The 18,510-nt window shown below is 37.9% G+C and overlaps 5 protein-coding genes across 6 annotated transcripts; 4 read left to right on the top strand and 1 right to left on the bottom strand.

Moving 5' to 3' along the window:
* Nucleotides 1-753: 753 nt before the first annotated feature.
* LOC141657519 (ribonucleoside-diphosphate reductase small chain-like) lies at nucleotides 754-2,107 on the top strand. Its single transcript, XM_074464785.1, has one exon. It carries the CDS (start codon nucleotides 932-934, stop codon nucleotides 1,928-1,930), a length of 999 nt encoding a protein of 332 aa, XP_074320886.1. The 5' UTR covers nucleotides 754-931; the 3' UTR covers nucleotides 1,931-2,107.
* A 101-nt stretch (nucleotides 2,108-2,208) lies between these two features.
* LOC141657523 (arabinogalactan O-methyltransferase 1-like) lies at nucleotides 2,209-3,888 on the bottom strand. Its single transcript, XM_074464790.1, has 2 exons — nucleotides 3,362-3,888; nucleotides 2,209-2,720 (listed from the first exon to the last, which is right to left on the bottom strand). Exons 1-2 carry the CDS (start codon nucleotides 3,886-3,888, stop codon nucleotides 2,399-2,401), a joined length of 849 nt encoding a protein of 282 aa, XP_074320891.1. The 3' UTR covers nucleotides 2,209-2,398.
* Nucleotides 3,889-3,956: 68 nt separating this feature from the next.
* Nucleotides 3,957-6,900, top strand: LOC141657524 (large ribosomal subunit protein bL27c-like). 2 transcript variants are annotated; one of them, XM_074464792.1, is made up of 5 exons: nucleotides 3,957-4,052; nucleotides 4,258-4,430; nucleotides 4,688-5,496; nucleotides 6,444-6,545; nucleotides 6,633-6,900. In XM_074464792.1, the coding sequence occupies exons 3-5, from the start codon at nucleotides 5,230-5,232 to the stop codon at nucleotides 6,816-6,818; spliced, it is 555 nt and encodes a 184-aa protein (XP_074320893.1). In that variant the 5' UTR covers nucleotides 3,957-4,052; nucleotides 4,258-4,430; nucleotides 4,688-5,229; the 3' UTR covers nucleotides 6,819-6,900. The 2 variants fall into 2 exon arrangements, with proteins under 2 accessions (XP_074320893.1, XP_074320892.1); XM_074464791.1 differs by lacking the exon at nucleotides 3,957-4,052 and having other exon boundaries at nucleotides 4,217-4,430.
* A 128-nt stretch (nucleotides 6,901-7,028) lies between these two features.
* LOC141657521 (uncharacterized) lies at nucleotides 7,029-11,095 on the top strand. Its single transcript, XM_074464788.1, has 3 exons — nucleotides 7,029-7,332; nucleotides 7,726-7,963; nucleotides 9,202-11,095. Exons 1-3 carry the CDS (start codon nucleotides 7,069-7,071, stop codon nucleotides 9,780-9,782), a joined length of 1,083 nt encoding a protein of 360 aa, XP_074320889.1. The 5' UTR covers nucleotides 7,029-7,068; the 3' UTR covers nucleotides 9,783-11,095.
* A 60-nt stretch (nucleotides 11,096-11,155) lies between these two features.
* On the top strand, nucleotides 11,156-12,829 carry LOC141657522 (uncharacterized). Its single transcript, XM_074464789.1, has 3 exons — nucleotides 11,156-11,725; nucleotides 11,997-12,148; nucleotides 12,242-12,829. The coding sequence occupies exons 1-3, from the start codon at nucleotides 11,156-11,158 to the stop codon at nucleotides 12,414-12,416; spliced, it is 897 nt and encodes a 298-aa protein (XP_074320890.1). The 3' UTR covers nucleotides 12,417-12,829.
* The last annotated feature ends 5,681 nt before the right edge of the window (nucleotides 12,830-18,510 follow it).

The raw sequence follows: 18,510 nt of genomic DNA on the forward strand, positions 1-18,510 counted from the left end.
ATTCATCATCATCATCATCATCATCATCATCATCATCATCATCATAATAATAATAATAGTAATAATAATAAATAAATAAATTATTAACAATATTATTAATTATAATTATAATTATAATAAATAATAAATAATATTAATATTAAAAAAATAGCATTATTGTTAACAAAATTAATAATAACTATTATTTAAATTAGTAAAGTCAAAATGAGTTTAATTTAATGGAGTTTATCGAATCGAATCAAATCAACTGAAAATTGAATCGAATCAATCAATCGAATGAATTTTTAAATCAATCGAATCGAAATGTTGAATCAATCGAATAGAATAGAAAATTGAAATAATAAAAATAAGCCCGAAAAGAACATGGCCTAAATTCACCCATATCCATATTCCACCCGAAATTCTAAAAAAATTCATCACCCATATCCACCCATTTAATTTCGGATGGATGGATATCCACAGGACAAGAGCGAGACTGTACTCAATTACTCTGTGTATCTTTTAATTTGGCATAAAACAATATCGTTCCTAACGGTTGTCATATACGGAGTATAATTATATATCAATGCATTTGAAGTCTTCCGTCTTTTCTCCATGGTGTGAATTAAATCTCCTAATTATTCTCCAACACATGGAATTTGACATAAGGCGGGAAACAACACCAAATTCAAAATAAACCCAAAAGGTGCATACTAATTTTCCCGCTAAATCTCCCCTCAACTTTCCCCGTTAAATCTTCCCTCGTACGCTTTCAACTTTGCCCTTTTCAAACTCAAACTTCCCAATTTATTTCCATAAATTCCCAATTCATTTCCCTCTTAATTCCCCCGCAAGCTTCCTCTTCAAATTTCAAATTTTCGAATCCCACATTTCTTTAAATACCCTTCCCATTCTCCAATCAATCAATCAATCAATTTTCAAAATTCCGAAAATGCCGGCGATATTTGAAGAAACTGAACCCCTCCTCGCCGAAAACCCGGACCGGTTCTGTATGTTCCCAATCAAATACCCTCAAATCTGGGAAATGTACAAGAAAGCCGAAGCATCCTTCTGGACCGCCGAAGAAGTTGACCTATCCTCTGATCTCCGACACTGGTCCGACACACTCACGCCCGATGAGCGCCACTTCATCACTCACGTGCTCGCCTTCTTTGCTGCCTCTGACGGTATTGTTCTCGAAAATCTCGCTTCCCGCTTCATGAAGGAGATCCAACTCCCTGAAGCGCGTGCATTTTACGGTTTCCAAATTGCTATCGAAAACATTCATTCCGAAATGTATTCTCTCCTTCTTGATACCTATATTCAAGATTCCGCTGAAAAGTCGAGTCTCTTTCGCGCTCTGGAAACGATTCCGACTGTCAAGCGTAAGGCTGATTGGGCCTTACGCTGGATACACGGTTCGGAATCGTTTGCAGACCGTATAATTGCATTTGCTTGTGTTGAAGGGATATTCTTCTCTGGAAGCTTCTGCGCTATATTCTGGCTGAAAAAGCGTGGTTTAATGCCTGGACTAACCTTCTCTAACGAGTTAATTTCTCGAGACGAAGGGCTTCATTGTGATTTCGCATGTTTGTTATACTCTCTATTGAAGAAGAAGACGAGCGAGGAGAGAGTCAAAAGTATAATTTCTGAGGCGGTGGAGATCGAGAGGGAGTTTGTTTGTGACGCGTTACCGTGTGCGTTGGTTGGGATGAACGGGGAGTTGATGAGTCAGTATATTGAGTTTGTTGCGGATAGGTTGCTTGGTGCGTTGGGATGCGGGAAGGTTTACAATGTTACGAACCCGTTTGATTGGATGGAGTTAATATCGCTGCAAGGGAAGACTAATTTCTTCGAGAAGCGGGTTGGGGAGTATCAAAAGGCTTCTGTTATGAATAGCTTGAATGGTCATGGTGGTTCTCATGTGTTTAAGCTTGATGAAGATTTTTAAGTTTTTTTTTATTTGCTTGCTTTTTATAATACTCTGTTCAATAATATAATGTTGCTAATGTATAATATCAATACTCTGTTCACAAATCATAGTAATAGTTTGTCAACTTTTAATTTTATATGTTCTTAGATTGTAATCGAGTTTTCATTTATGGTGTTTACTTTGTTAGCCCAATAACACATGAAGCATCTTTAACTATCTTAAAACAGTGATGGGTCGAAGCTACATACGTGGCCATTACTTTATAATTTAATTTGTGGGGCAAAACCTCACTCACATAAAAAAAGTCTCAGTTTAGAGGATACCGGGACGCTTTCCAAGTATTTTGAGGCGCCGCAATCAAGATATGATGTATTCCGAATAATTAAAAAAAAAAACATTGATGTTCACATGAAAGTCATGTACAAATGAATGTAGTTTCACAAATTTTGGTTAGGCGGATATATCCGTCTTAAAGTTTTGAGAAACTCAACAGAAAAAGGTATTGGACTTTAAAGTCTCGTTCTTAAGTGCAGGAGGTATAACAAAATGCCAAAGCCTTCCGATAGACTTGACCATATTCTTCCGGCAAAGGAACCTAAGAGCATAGACCTTCTCAACTTTCCTATCCACATCATGTAAGAATACATGAGTTTTCCCGGGTCTTGTCCTTGTTCTTGCCATCACCGCTGCTGTGTATATTGCTGCCATCCGCCCTGGGAACTCCGGCAGGTACCCTTTTGGTCCGTCTATCATTATTACATCCCATTCTCTGTTGTACACTTCATTCGGCAAATCACTTAGGATTAACCTGATAAATATGATGGAAAAAAAGCAAATGTCTTGTTAACAAAATGTTAACTCAACATTCCAAGCCTCATATGGTAATTGCCAAAATGTTAACTCAACACACTTTTAGTGCTGTATCAACAGAAAATAAATTCCACCAAACACCCAATTAATGGGATTTATTAGCAATTTAATCGGTCGATTGTGACCGTTCAAATTCACCATCATGCCTTTCAACCACTCAAGCCAATGTATAGTAATCTCTCCGACTCAAGAAGTTGTTTACACTTTTATTCTTTTGTAAGGAGTATTTTAATCAAACTTAAACAATTTGTTGAGTCACAGAGAAAGTACTATAGAACTCAACTCAATGAACAACTTACTAACCTAGCTTGAATTCATCAATTTTCATAGTAACATCGATATAAACAAGAAATCGACTAATAGACTTACAACTCTTTGTTATACAACTCTAAGGCGATACCAATACGGCAATACTCAAATAAGACTATTGTACGACATCTAACCAACCAATTCTATATTGTACCCATCAGTTCACGAAAACAATAACTATCATGTATTTTGTATCATACAATAATCTTACACAATATCAACAGAAACATTAATCTCGAAACAATTTCGACTAATAAGAGATATACTAACCTGCATTTGTTATTACCCTGGAGCTGTAGTTTAGGAGGCAAGCAAGTAGGCTCAACCTTATAATGGTCCAACAAATTCTTAGCATCATAAAGATGAGTCTCATATTTCACAGGGTAAATCCTTAAATTAGGAGCCTTGGTTAAAACCTTCTTAACCCAATTAGGATCTTCCTCAAGAAACATGGTGAACCCATTTGGATTAAACGAGGCCCACATCAACGAATCATGACCCAATCCGAAAACCAGGAAATTACATGGGTACATTGAGTATAATACGTCAAAGCTAACCCTGATCTCTGCTGATGTTTGTTGGGGGACATCACGTGACGTTGCGTAGTGTAGGATTGCATGGAGTTGTATTGGGACAATGTTCCTATCGAACGTCGTTGTTGTGGACGTTCCCCATAGAAATGTTGCATTACGGGTGATACTGAGGTTTAGTATTAAAATGGCTAATGTTGTTGTCACGGACACTGCTAACACAATGGTTAACCATGGTTTGTCAATCGACAATCGCCGTGGTTTCATTGTGGATTTGATGGATGATTAGATAGGATGTATGAAAAATGTTTAGAGGAAAAATGTGAAGAAGGCGTTAGAGTGGGTAGTGATTCATGAGATTAATGTTGTTTGTTTGTTTTGTTGTTTGATGAGATTGGCTATATGGTTGAAAAAGGAATGAGCTTGGTTAGGTAACGCTTACAAAATTGATGTTTTTTTTTGAGATGGAATTTTCCCATTTTGTTTTCTTTTATAGAAAAACAAAAACAATTTATTGGGATATACCAAGTATTGAAGAGTACCAATTAGAATTTAATTAACATAGTTTTATTTACGTCGATTTACGATCTTTATTTGATAGATAACATAGTTTTATTTACGTCTTTCAAATTCCAGCAGATAAAGTTATCACCGAAGTGTCGTCACTCCCTTTCCGACGTTCTTTTTCTCCATTCCGTCGCACCGCCGTTTCTTTCCGACAACCTAATCCGTCGTCTTTCTCTCTCCAAGTTAAAGCTGTTAAGAAAAGCTCAAAGCGTCTCAAATACTCTGCTCCTCGCTTCTCCAAGGTCTTCCTCTCTCTCTCTCTCTCTCTCTCTCTCATTTTTACGCTTTATTTGCTTTAATATTTGTTACGTACTGAACTAAAATTTCATGTAGAATTAAATTTCGCGAAATGTGTGTGAAAGTATGAGTTACTGTTGAATTGAAGATTGTTTAGTGGTTGAATCGAAATTATGTTGATTTTATTGTACTGTGAGGATTGTTTTTATGGAAGTTTGTTGAATTTTTGGCGAAATTTATGTTGTTTTTCTCAAATTTTTAGGTTTTGTCTCTTCTTATTGTTACGCCTGGTAAATTTTTATGGTTGAGGCGATTTTGTTGGGAAAAGATTGTATCTTTTTGGTTAAGTTCTTGGGAGAATTTGATGTTTTTGAAGATGTTGATTTTGGTGGAGGGAAAATTGTAGAGAGTAATGATGGACTGATTTGATTTTGAGGAAATAATTTCAGTGAGATTATTACAGTTCCAGAATAACATTACCTTTGTTCCTCAATCTCCCACATGTGTCGTGGTAGGGATTGCCTCATGTACAAGCCTTCCTACCCCGATCCTTACCAGTAACCAATGAACTAAAAATTCTCCAGAATGAAGTTTTGGTGGGAAAGTGTGGGTAAACTACCCTATTGTTTTGTGTTACAAGGAAATAATGTTGAAATCATAGTCGTGATATTTCGAGGATTGTAGCACTTATGACAAATATAATGTGACTGGTATTTTCGACAATGTGGATGTCGATATGGGCTGTTATTGAGATTACACACTCTCTAGAGTCTAGACACCCAATGTAACTCAGGTCTGAATTTAATGGTATCATTCAAAGGACTATCACTAAGCTCAAGTTCATCATCATCCTTCGTCAAAGGCGAATTTGGGGCTCCCACTTTGACCTTACCCGCCCAATCAATCCAACCTTTATTGCCATACGGGTTGACGATTGAGTCGGCCCATAAGAAGGGTGCTGGAAGTACCAAGAATGGTAGAGATTCAAAAGGACAGAGACTTGGTGTTAAGATTTATGGTGATCAACTTGCTAAACCTGGTGCCATTATTATTCGTCAGCGTGGTACTAAGGTATATGCTAATGCTCATTTATTGTCTTTTTTTGGGGTTTAATTGATTGTTTGTTACTTTGTTTGTTTGTTTAAAAATGAGATTTAAAATTTTTGTCATGTTTGTTTTATACTTACGTTAAAGGTCTCTTATTTAATCTTCTAACCATTTTTTGGAAGTTCTAGCTAGGTTCTAAACTGTCTGCCTTCTTTTTTCCTGTAATCGTGTGGTACAATATCAAGTTAGTAAGGCTGTTCTAATTTGCGGGATCCATTAAAGCACTAGGGTAACGTTGCTGTCGAAAGATATGAGCTGAGTTGTTTGAAGGTCGAATTCATACATTGATGTATCAGTGTAATCCTTCTAGGATTAGCTTCTGCATCATGAAAAATGTAGCTTCTGTCGTCCTGTAAATCTCAATTGCTGCAGTTCTGAGTCTTGTTCTCCATCATTGACCTCAGCGTATGTGTGGAACATATGCTCTATTGCTTACAAAACTTTAATTGCAGTTCCATTTAGGAAATCAATTTGTGATTTCTTTGGATGGAGCATTGAACCAAGTACATACAACATTTCTTCAATTGTACTTCATTTTAGGACGGAGCCGAGAGACCATGTGTTGAAAAAAACCGAGTCATGTTGAGTTCGACATTTGGATACACCCCTACCCGAGTTTGAGTAACATAGATTGACTATAAGATAAACCCATAAATTGAGCTCAAACAAGAAGTGATGATTTTCTTAGACAAGTAGTACACAATTTTTTCAATTGTTCTTCAGCTGTATGCTATGTGATTGTGTTATTTGAATGCTGGAGAAATTAGTGGTGGTAGATCGATAGCTATGTGTTCCACGTACCCTTACCTTATTATACATGTTGCCTCTGTTCTTGACAAGAAGCATGCCATTTCTTTCCATTGCGTAACACTAGTTACCTATCAGTCTCACACAAAGCATACTTGTTCCAGGTCCACCCCGGTAAGAATGTTGGTATTGGCAAGGACCATACAATATTCTCATTAATCGACGGATTAGTTAAATTTGAAAAGTACGGGCCTGATAAGAAAAAGGTTAGTTTATCTTACAATTCCTCCTTTTTGTAATTCTTGGTAACGGAAACGTTCAAACATAAGTTTGACGAACAAGGTTTATCACAGGTTAGCGTGTATCCACGAGAAGTGCAACCTGAAAATCCGAACAGCTACAGAGCAAGGAAAAGAGAGAATTTCAGGCTACAACGCGAAAAAAAGAAGGCGAGAAAAGAAGGTTACTTGGTTAACCCTCAATTCATAGTGGCATCTGCTGCTACTGATGAGGGCATCATTGATAATCCAGTATGCTAAATTGCTAACCTGTACTGCACTGAATCTTTCTTATTTGCATGGCATTCAAGTTCAAAAATGTGAAGGCTTTTTGTTTATAGCATTCAGTTTGCAAAAAAATGTGCGGAAAATATTTGTAATATTATCAATTACCAACTATGCCAAGTAGAATGATAGTAACATCGCTTTACTTTGACATGGTAGAAAATATGAGTTGTAATATTATCGCATTCGACTATTCCAGTTATCAAGGCTTTGAATTTCCGAACCCATGCCGCCATGCCGGTATACTTATCCGAGATTTAGTTCTGCAAAACACAACGTTATGTGCTCTGAGCTGAAGCAGTTGTATGTTGCTATCACTCGCACTCGACAACGGTTATGGATCTGTGAAAATAAAGAGGATCTTTCAAAACCAATGTACGACTACTGGAAGAAGTTGCGTGTTGTTCAGGTTAGAGAATTGGACGATTCTCTTGCTAGTGCAATGCAAGTTGCAAGCAGTCCCGAGGAGTGGAAAGCCCGCGGCAGAAAGGTTCTATGTTCACAAACTTATACCCCCTCTATCTGATTTATATTGTCCCATTTCGTTTGGTGGCATACCAATGTGAATTTTGACTGAGACTTACTCGTAATATACTAGAGTTATAACTTTTTAAAATGATAATAATGAAAATATATGTTTTGCTAAATCAAGAAACAAATTTTTTTTTTTTTTTTTTGCATGTCTACATATATATGGAGACACCGCTGAACTGGCCTAACTCCTAAGTCAAACGATAAAAAATATAATTGGATGGACGTGGTATATAATATTTGGGCTCATTTGCTGTATATGGACTGAATGCCATATCTGGAAGTATAGTCAATAATATCGGTAAAACTAATAAAGTTAACCCTCTGGGGGAACTGATCTGATTGTCTACAGCTGTTAGCAGTGGAAAACTATGAGGTGGCGGCCATGTGTTTTGAAAGGGCTGATGACAAGCACTGGGAAACTCTTGCTAGAGCTTTAGGACTCAAAGCTTTAGCCAGTCGAACGGATGAAGTCGATCCTGAAGCAGCCTCAAGCATGATTAGACGAGCTGGCGAACTTTTTGAGAGCATAAATCTGTTTGTGAAAGCTGCTGATTGCTATTTTGAGTTGAAAGATTACAAGAAAGCAGGTGACATCTCACTCTTGGACTGTTCGTTTTCAGCATAAATTTATACTTGTATGTTACATAGACTTTTTGTATTGGTTGTGCTGTCGGACAGCAACTAGGCACGACACGAGATTTTGATATATTATTTTAGGCCAAAGCATGATTTTTATGTTCAAAAGATAGCTGTGACCCGCACTTGTATCCAGCACTTGCTACAGGCTAGCTGGAGTCTTAAATAAAATAACATCTCCTAAAATCTGGGATCCTTTTGTATGGAAATTGTTGATTAGAAAGTGTACCGTCCCAAATAAATGAAAAATGACGTTTCAGTACTCAGCTTTAGATGGTTTTGAAATGTAGAAACACCAAATAAAAATTATGCTTGTGGTTTAGTTTCGGGTATCTTGGACTTCATTTAAAGTTGTCGCTAATAAAGGTTATTTCTGGTTTTCTGTCTTCACTGATGACTATCTCACTTTCGAGTTCAAAAACATTTCCCCCCTTTTGAATCATACCGTACATTACCTCAGGAGCTCCTCACAGGGTTACAGACTTACAGCCTATGCTACTGTTCTTCTGAGAGCCTTATTCAGACATGAGACATCTTACAGATTTGAGTGGTCATGTTTTGTCGAGCCGTTCATTGAGTTGAACTCTTGGCAATTGAAGATTAAGAACTAAACATAGTCTACTGAGTTGGGAATTTGAGGCAATGTGCATATCTGCACTGCTTTGAAACTTGAGAGGTCGCGGTCATATTAATTATTGTACATACATAATTTCTTAATCATTAGTGTGGACCTCTTACATTTTGAATGTAATCGGGCGCTAATTAAACAACGATCCATAATGTTAAATGTTATTTATGACCTAGTTGTCGTGTTTGTTTCATATAAACACCTTTTTTACTTCAAAATTGTGGGATTTTTTTTATGTTTCTAATGGAGTCAAAAGATTTCCAATTTATTGGTTCTGGATTTTGATGGAATCAGGTAAAATAACTTACTAAATTGGCTGCTCTTGTTATCGTGAAGTATATGGAGTACCACTTATTGAATGCAACTATGACGCAATTTTCATTATCGGTCAAACAATTTCTCTTGGTGGTTATTACCATGGTAAAGTTGTGTACATCCCAGATTCCCAGTCCTTTTACCCGGCCTTATGGAGGAGCCCTTGATGCATTGTGGTTATGTTGATCATATTTGTTTTTATTTTTATTTTGAAGTAAATTAAGTCTGGCTTCTTTTTTCTCACAGGGAATTTATATCTTCAGCATTGTGAATATTCATACCTAGAAAAAGCCGGTGAATGTTTCACATTGGCTAGGTGCTATAAGCTTGCTGCTACTGTTTATTCCAGGTGTAACATGTATTCGCAATGTTTATCATCGTGCATAAATGGGAAGTTGTTTGAAGAGGGACTGCAGTATATACAGACCTGGAAGCACCAGAACATAGCGAAGGAGTTCAACATGATGGAGCAAGTTTTTCTAGAACGTTGTGCTCTTTTTCATCATCGTCGAGGTGATATGAAAGCAATGATGAAATTTGTTAAAGCTTTTAGCTCAGAGGACTCCATACGTGCCTTTCTGAACAAATGGGGATGTCTTGATGAACTTCTGAATTTCGAAGAAGAATTAGGAAATTTCTCAAAGGCTGCCGAGATTGCAAGGGATAGAGGAGAGTTTTTACTTGAGGCGGATCTATTGTTGAAGGGTGGATATTTCAAGGAAGCCTGTGAATACCTTTTGTGGCATGTTTTTGCTAGTTGTCTTTGGGCTAAAGGTAGTAAAGGTAGGCCTTTGAACAATTCCAGCAGGAGGAAAAACTGTTGCTGAAAGCAAAAAATTCCGCTCACAATTCAGGGCAACACCTTTTATACGAGAATGTGTGTTATGATATCCAGATTTTGCTGAACGTAAACTACTCACTCCTTCAGTTGCATGAGTTTCTGGTCTTTTTTCGGAATTGTAAGAACCTCAGAGGAGAGCTTGTGTCTACAAGGAGAATCCTGGACTTAATTTTGCAAAGTCATGCTTCCAAGTATGAATTGGAGACTGGCCTTTTAACAAATCCTGCCATGCATTCACTGCAGAAGATTTCGGATGACAAGATCTCTTTGGAAACAATGATTTATTTTTGGATGTCATGGCAAGAGACCATTTTGGCTATATTCAAGTATCTTGATACAATTGAAGCCAATGACATCAACAATGTTCCTGAAATTGGAGAAATTTGCTTAAACTACCTCGGGGTCCGCAAAGTGCCTATTAATTCAGGTATAGTTTATGTGTGTCTGCACCCTGATGCTGAATGCTTTAAAGAAGTAAAAGATTCTTTCAAAACGTTTGGAAAGTCGGTCAGCATTGATGTGCTTCAGTTGTTAGTTGCTGCACGAACTTACTGGTCTACGGAGTTGGTTTCTACTGGTATGGAAGTTGTAACAGTTCTTGATGAATTACAAACAAGGTGTAAAGAGGATATTTTGCCTGAGTTTAGCAAGGCCAGGATTTTGCTGTTGGGTTATGAAATTCCACAGTTTCTATCAACTTTTAAGTTTGGTAAACTGAAGTATCAGAAATCACGGCGTAGTTCTGAGTCCTCCATGGTAGAGTACTTTGAATCCATTTTCCCTCTGGACTGGAGAAAAGTTGTGAACAAAGACATTATATGTTTAAGGGAGATGGATGTCTCATCTAAGATGCTGGAAGGAGTCATATTATTTAATGTATCAAAGAGAAACAAGATCTGACGTATGGGCAGCTTGGACGTGTGGCTGTGGCCCTGCTTGGATTGCCCAAGTGTAAAATCGAACTTTATGAGACGGTGGTGAAAAGACTTCATAGAGACTCTCCTTGGAGCCTTTTTTTCAAGGCCCTCTTGACATGTAAACTATCTGAAACATTTGTTACTCCCGAGTTTTCACTTGCTTGCAAGCTTCTTGAACCTCTACGCGATGCTTATGATGCCAACTGGAGAGTAAACGATTTCATATCCCCATTTTTTTTTCTCTATCTAGTTGACCGTTTAATGGTTGCTCTTCTAGAGTTTCAAGGTCGAATGTTTATCACTAGATCATCTCTTGTTGAATGGTTGATCAAATCTTGAATGGAAAGGCAGCCTAGTAAAAAATTTCTGTGTTGATTTGTTCGAATCTAGTATTTTGAGCAATGCTTATGATTTTCTGGCTCATGTAGTTCATTATTTTCTGATGAACATTGGCGAAACTGTGGAATGGGTTGATAAAACAGTGGGCATCATTCCAGAGGACAAAATATCTTTGCTTGTGCTGAGACTAGTAATTCTGATGTGCTTAATTCATTTGAACTCTGGGGACTATGACTTGGAACTCCAAGATGTATTAAACACTGGTGAGGTGATTTCTCTGTTACCGCCGGTCTTTTGCGATGCTCTGCAGAAAAGGACAGCCATTGGCTTTTTCAATGCAGTTACCTTAGCTCTGAATTCAATTGGAGATCCTCTGGTCATCGTAAGCACAGGAGTAGTCCAGTCACCAATTTCTATTTCCTGCGGTGATGCAATTTCTCTTGACATTGAAAACCAGAATAAAGAGGATTTGTTGAGAGTATTGTTCCGTAGTGATGATTGTAATCCTTTGTGTAACACAAGCCATCAGGCAAGCATCGACCGTCGGGAAATGGCAGGTAAGATAACAGCAGTAGACTGGGATGTATGGCAACTTTTTGAGACATTGAAGTTGGTTCAAACGAATGATAACAAAAGTTGGCAGACATTTGTGTCGAATGCTGCAAATCTGAAGGTGTGTTTTTACTCCTGTCTTAGCCATTTGTGTTTTTAATGTTAAATAAAGTGTTTTGCGGCTCTCTATTTCAGAGATGTACCTATTTGACTGGTAAACAATACAATTGTTACTCCAATTTCTAACTTGGCCATCGTAAATACACTTGCAGCTTGCGCGACTTGCATTAGCTTTCATAAAAGAAACGATTCATTAGCAAGCGTTAAATTAATTTTCAAGTGTAGTCTTTTTTTTCTTTCTTGACAATCACTTATTCCTGGTTTTTTAACAGGTGCAGGTTGACCAATTATGTGACCTCATGAGAGAAGTCACAGCCATTGCACGGGAAAGGGAATCTTGTGGTGATGGATACAGCAGCATGTTTTCCGAAGCTGAATGCATGCTTCTTGAGCTGCGTCTGTTGTCTTCAACTTTGGCTTCAAAGTTAGTTTTATGCCTATATTGCAAAATAACGAGTATTTATGTTTTTACTTGTCCACTGTACATTCTTAAGTTCGGATTTGTGTTTAAATTCAGTGGAGAACAGTTGAAGAACAGGCTGTTAATCAGAGACGGTGCAGAGAAGCTGCTGTCAGGTAAACAGGTATTTGAGTACTTCTTAAGTCCACTTATTCCCCCAACGGACCCGGAGAAGCATGAGGCTGATGATGTTGAGGGAGAAGAAATTAACAGCCGAGGCTGTGAAGGATGATACATATCTGGTTACAAACGGAAATCAAGGGAGCAGCCATGGCGAAGAGAAACAAGAAGCGAAGGTGGAAGAACAATTGAAACAAGCTGACACTGAAAACATTAATGGATAAATGAAAGATGGTTGTCAGTTTTTGGACTGTAAGTATCTAATGTTTCTTGAAGTAATGTACAGGCCACAGATTCCATGGTTCTCCTTCATTCTATGTTCTGTTTCCTGCACAGCAATTCTGCCGAAAAGCTTGTATGAGAGTGTCATGACTTATGAGACCAACTCATTGACCATGAGTATCGTGAGACCCACCGTCTTATGTAAGACTTGGAACATTTTCTCACTGCATATGTAAAATTGGGGTTATGTACATAGGCAAGACTCAAAGAGTAACGATTTGTGTTGTCATCTTCCGCTTTAAATGTTTGAGATCAGTTTCCTGCTTTAATTCACTTTTCAATTTTATTACTCCCAAAAAAATAACTTGCCTGAAGAATTCAATTTATTTGTCGTGTATTGATTTGAGGAGATTATGTTTCTCAAGCTGTTGTAAAATTGCAATGCATATACCTTGTTATCATTAAGTTTGTGTAACGAAAACAAGTGAATTCTGATGAAAGATTGATTCAGATTGGCTTTAACGGAGAATTAAAAGATTGTAAAACTCGGTGACTAGCTAAATATTCAGATAATTTATCGAGTATTTGTTAAATTTCTGAATGAACATAAAAGCCACCGCGAAAAACTTCAGGCAAAAACCATTTGTCCTAGTAATTTTCCAGTCACTAACAATAAAAGTGAGGCAACCGGTGAGGGTAGATTTGGAATATGGGTATTTTGTGAGAGGAAACGGTATCCGTCACAAGCTTGTGACGGATATCGCCCGTCTTCAATGAGATTTTGTGTTAGGAATATTACACAGAGTAATCATAATTGATTTTTACTCTATTAACAACGGATTTGGTATGCAACTGAACACGCTAAGACAATTCTTACACCTCAAGGGAAAAGGCTAGTGTTTCCTTCAATGTGTAAAATCTTTTATACACTGCGAGTAATGTCATGACACGTGGCAATGATGAGACAAGAGATATAATCTTTTTCAACTTTATTTTGTTATATTTCGGGAGTCAATTTTTAGAACTCGAAATTTGAATTTTTTTAAAATTTATGAAGAGAGATTCCTTTTTCAGATTTAATAAAATTATTTTTATTTTCTAATTTCTCCTTTTTTGGGAGTGGCTATTTTCAACACGACCATTTTATTCAATCCTCCACAAAATTCCAACTTTTTCCTACTTTGCCCCTCTCATTTCACACTCATAAAGAAAAAGAAAATTAATCCTAACTCAAATCCTAACCCCATCCACCCCTCAACCACTCCACCGTGGTCAGGCACCACCGCCCGACATCGACCATTGCTCCTTCACTGTCATCGACGATCGACAACTTGCCCACCGTCCCCCACAAACGTCATTTATTCGTAGTTCTCTATTAAGAGATAATCAACATTGAGTTGACATTGTAATTTATAATTGAAACAACAGTATAGCAAATTAGTATGCTTTAATTTCATAATAACACACAATTTAGAAAAGGAAAAATAATCAATGAAGCACAACAATGTGTCAGAAGAATTGAAAAGAAGGAAAGAGTAATTTTGGCTTAATCATCAAAAAGTTGACGAACTTCAATGACGATTGTCCGAGCAACTCAGCAATGGCTTTGCCGTCGATTAATTAGCCTGGGAGCGGTGATCTTCGCCGATCTATGGCGACTGATCATGGTGGGTTGGCAGTTAATGTATTATACAACCGGTTGTATATACAACTTATTGAGTGTTGTGGAGCTTTGTTACAAAGTTGTTGAGCTCTATTAACAAAATTATCGAGTTATGATACAAAGTTGTTTAGCTTAATAGAATAATTATTAAGCTCAATAACTTCGTAAAATAGCTCAATAACTTGTAAAATAACTCAACAACTTTGTGTGAGAGCTCGATAACTTTGACGCGGTTGTACATAGCTCTTATACAACCAGTTGTAGGATAATATTTGTGGGGTGAGAAAGGGGGAAGGGGTGATTGTGGTTAGGGTTTGAATTAGGTTGAAAGAAAAATTTGCATGTGGAATGTGAAGGGCAAAATTGGACGAAGTTGATAATTTTGTGTAGAATTTAGTAAAATGTGTGTTTGATTTAGCAATTACGAAAAAATATTTTACCATTATCTCCTAAAATTTCTACCCTAACAATCATACGGTTTCTACCCTAGTTTAAGAATTGGGCACAAAAATAATAGTAATGCCGATGAATCAATTTGCTTCCCTTACATCCGAACTCGAACCACTAATGTTGATTCGTTTGGCTTTACACCTGCTATTCAATTTCTATTTGAAGTAGAGTGACGAGGCTGTTGCGCCGGTGGAGGTGGGGGGTTTACACCGGGTGTCAGTCCAGGTTTTGCCGACGTGAGATGTTGCCGGCGCCGGTAGTTTTGATGACAAAGAGGGGGAAGTCATGGTGGTACGTAGGGACTGATATGAATGGGTGGTTGTACCCTATAAATTTTCGGTAAAAATATTACGATGATGGCCAGAGGCTTTGTCGACGTCAGAAGTCGTCGGCGCCGGTTGGTATTTGACGGTGATGTGGAGGTAGTGGCGGTGGTGGTAAGGACTGGTGTTGAAGTTAGATATTGATTATGGATGGACGGAATATCATACCGTTAGAGATAAAGGAAAAAAAAGGGACGCGCTATTTCCCGCACATCATTTTACTAAATCCTACACAAATTTACTTATTTTTCTGATTTTACCCTCTCATTTCACACCCAAACAAAAAGAAAATTAAAACCTCTCCTTGCCCCGACCAGCCCTCCCTACCCCAGCCACCGTGGTCTGCCGCCACCGACCGACAACAACCACTATCAATTTATTCCCCCAGTAACCCCAACAACCTTTGAATCCTCTTGCCCTTCTTCATCATCATTACAATCCCCTTATCCCCTCTAACCCTAATTCTCAAATCAAAGCCAATTACGTACAATAATAACTTCAAAGAACAAGCAATCAAACACATAAAACAAGCAGTAATCTAAGACAACGCTTGAAACTACGCTAAAGTCTTCCCTCGATAACGGCAGAGTCGGGTTGGGACCTAGTCTGAGCAAGGTAGACGTCGTCGTCCAGGCCTGGCCTAAAGAAAAGGTGAAGGCTGGCAGCAGCGATGATGCGGAGATGGAGAGGCTTAGGGCCTGTCTCGATTCGGCGATCGTTAGTGAAAAGCCAAATGAGAAGCGACGATCGGAAGGTGCATCCGTTATAGAAGATGACTCAGAGGCATTTCAGCGACGGTGGTCGCCGGTTGGGTTTGGGGTTTAAGGTCGGGGAGGGGGTGTCGGGGTAGGAGTTACGCTCAATTTTTTCCAACGTTGTGAAATGGAGGGGCAAATTCGGAAGAATACAAAAATTTGTGTAGGATTTAGTAAAATGATCTGCTGGAAATAGCAATTACGATTTTTAATTGGTGATGTATAAAAGATTCTATACACCGAGTGTAACCGCAACATCTTCCCACATCAAGGTTCTCCCTACACAATTATTTCCGCTAGTTTGTAGTTTTCGACGATTCACATGATCAGTCCGGATCATTTGTTCCACAAATATGTCCCTTTCCCTGTCCCACTCTCCCTATTGGACCACGTAGCATAAAAGTGATAATACTCATGTGATTCTAAAATTAATATTACTCTCCCATAAACGACTGTAAACACGCGCTAAATATTCATTATGTAAGTAAGGTAAAGGAAATAGCCCATGTGCCTTCCATTTCTTTTTCTAAGTCTCCAACTTTAATGTTTCGTATTTTGTCAAAAATGGAGGTAGGCAACTAAGCATCTAGATGTAACTCTATGGATCTATAACAAAATTGCTTAACGTAGCCCCTATTTTACTAAACGTTGCCCCCAGTTTCATTTCAATTTGTCAACTTTGCCCTTCTCTCTCTAAAAAATATTATTTACATTTTTGTGACGATAACCCATTTTTCCGATAAATGTGTGAATCGTATACTAATGAAAATTACGACGGAAAACAATTCGAAAATTATTGGAATGCCGAACAACATTATCGATATTACAATGAGTATGATAGTTATGATCAAGGCGAGGGAAGCGGTTATGGTTACGATGATAACAACACGAGTAACACGGAAAAGGAAAGCGGTTTTGGTTACGATAATAACATACGGGCAATGCGGAAAATAAGGTATTAATCGAGTATCTTAAATTTTTAAATCACATTTTTTTTATATATGTCGATTTGCAAAAAAATTTAATTCGGGTCAGATGTATGATTTTGCACAGGAGAAAACGTGTGAAAAAAACGTCTAAGACCAGGCCTAATCGTGTAAACCACACGAAAGGGACTAGACCTTAACGTGTGGATCACACGAAACAGACAAGGCCCAAACGCGTGATCTACACGATTAAGCCCGGGCTATTTCGTGTTTTTTACACGTTTTGGCCCAGGTATGTAAGTGTTTTCACACGTTTTGGCCCAGGCCATTTCGTGTTTTTCACATGTTTCGTCTTTTTTTTTTAAAAAAAAAATATTTTCATAATTTTTTTTTAATTTAGGAAAATGTCGAGGAAGCCCAAGGAGTCGGTGTTGATTATAGTGATAAATTTGTATTTGATTATACGTTTCACACTTTCGAAGAAACATTTAATCATATTAATGTTGTCGCTTATGGGTTTGAGTTTCACCTGATAAAATAAAATAATCACATGTAAAAAAGTCCTTCGTATAAAATTGTTGCATGTGAGCGTAGTAGACCTTACAAAAGTAATGCGAAAGATCCCGAAAAACCGCAAAGAAAGTCAAAAACGAACAGTGTCCATTTGCAGTAAGGGTGATAAATAGAAGTTAAGGTGTGTGGGATGTAGTTCCTAAGTGCGGGTTTCTATTCATAATTTTGGAAAGTTTCTTGAAGGTCATACACGTAGAGTAAAGTTAACTGATGAACAGAAAGAATTTATTAAGCAACAGTGACAGTCTCATGTGAAACCGGGGATGGTTAGACATGCATTTACGCTTAGGTTTCCTGATCAGCCGGCTCCAGTTTTGAAACAAATATACAAGAGAATGCCCGATTTAAGTGCAAAGGATAGGGATGAGAGGAACAATGTGCAATACATGTTACATCTAGCGAATGAAACTAATTATCTCAGTGAATACATGGTGGAGGGGGAATCAAAGGCTCTTACACATGTTTGTTTTGCTCATCGTGAGGGTGTAGAGATGTTAAAAGCGTGGCCCGATGTTATTTTAATCGACTCTACATACAAGACGAACAAGTACGACCATATACTGGTTCAATGTGTAGGCGTTACACCTGTTGGAAATTTTTTTTTAATAGGTTACGCACTAATTAAGAGGGAAACTAGTAATAGGTATATTTGGGTTCTGAGAAGGCTGGAATCATTGTTGGGACCAGATGTGAAACCAACGGTCTTTGTCACTGATCACGAGTGTGGTCTAATTGTTGCACTCCCTTAAGTATTTCGCACTTCCCACCATTTTTTGTGCCTATTTCACATTTACAATACAGTTGAGGCCAAAGCAACAATCATGGAAAATAATGGTAATTTTGGGAAAGCGGTAGCACATGGCGCTTGGAAAAAATTTATTGAAGCTCCGAAATAGAACTACTAGAACCCTCGGCATAGACCTCAAACCTACCTTTCTCACCCCGCCTGACAAGTAAATCAGAACTGACCTCGACATTACCGGCTTCCTCATTACCCGCATCCTCATTTACCGGCCCCTCATTTTCCGACCTCTGATAATTTCGTGCCTCTTCCTCAAGTTCTCTCTGAAACTCTTGATACTTCCCAGCATAGAAATCTTCCGACTCATCAGGTATCGTGATAGGCTATCACATACCTAACAAAGATAAATACCCCAGACACAAATGAATGTAGTACGTAGGGGTCGAATCCACAGAGAGACGGTGGTTGTTAATTAGTTGTTTATGGAGCGAATTTTATCTTGAATCGATTATCGTATGATTGGTTGGTTGGATAATGGAAGAAAACATTAAT

Source organism: Silene latifolia, chromosome 5 (assembly GCF_048544455.1).
Source record: "Silene latifolia isolate original U9 population chromosome 5, ASM4854445v1, whole genome shotgun sequence".
Taxonomy (NCBI): domain Eukaryota; kingdom Viridiplantae; phylum Streptophyta; class Magnoliopsida; order Caryophyllales; family Caryophyllaceae; genus Silene; species Silene latifolia.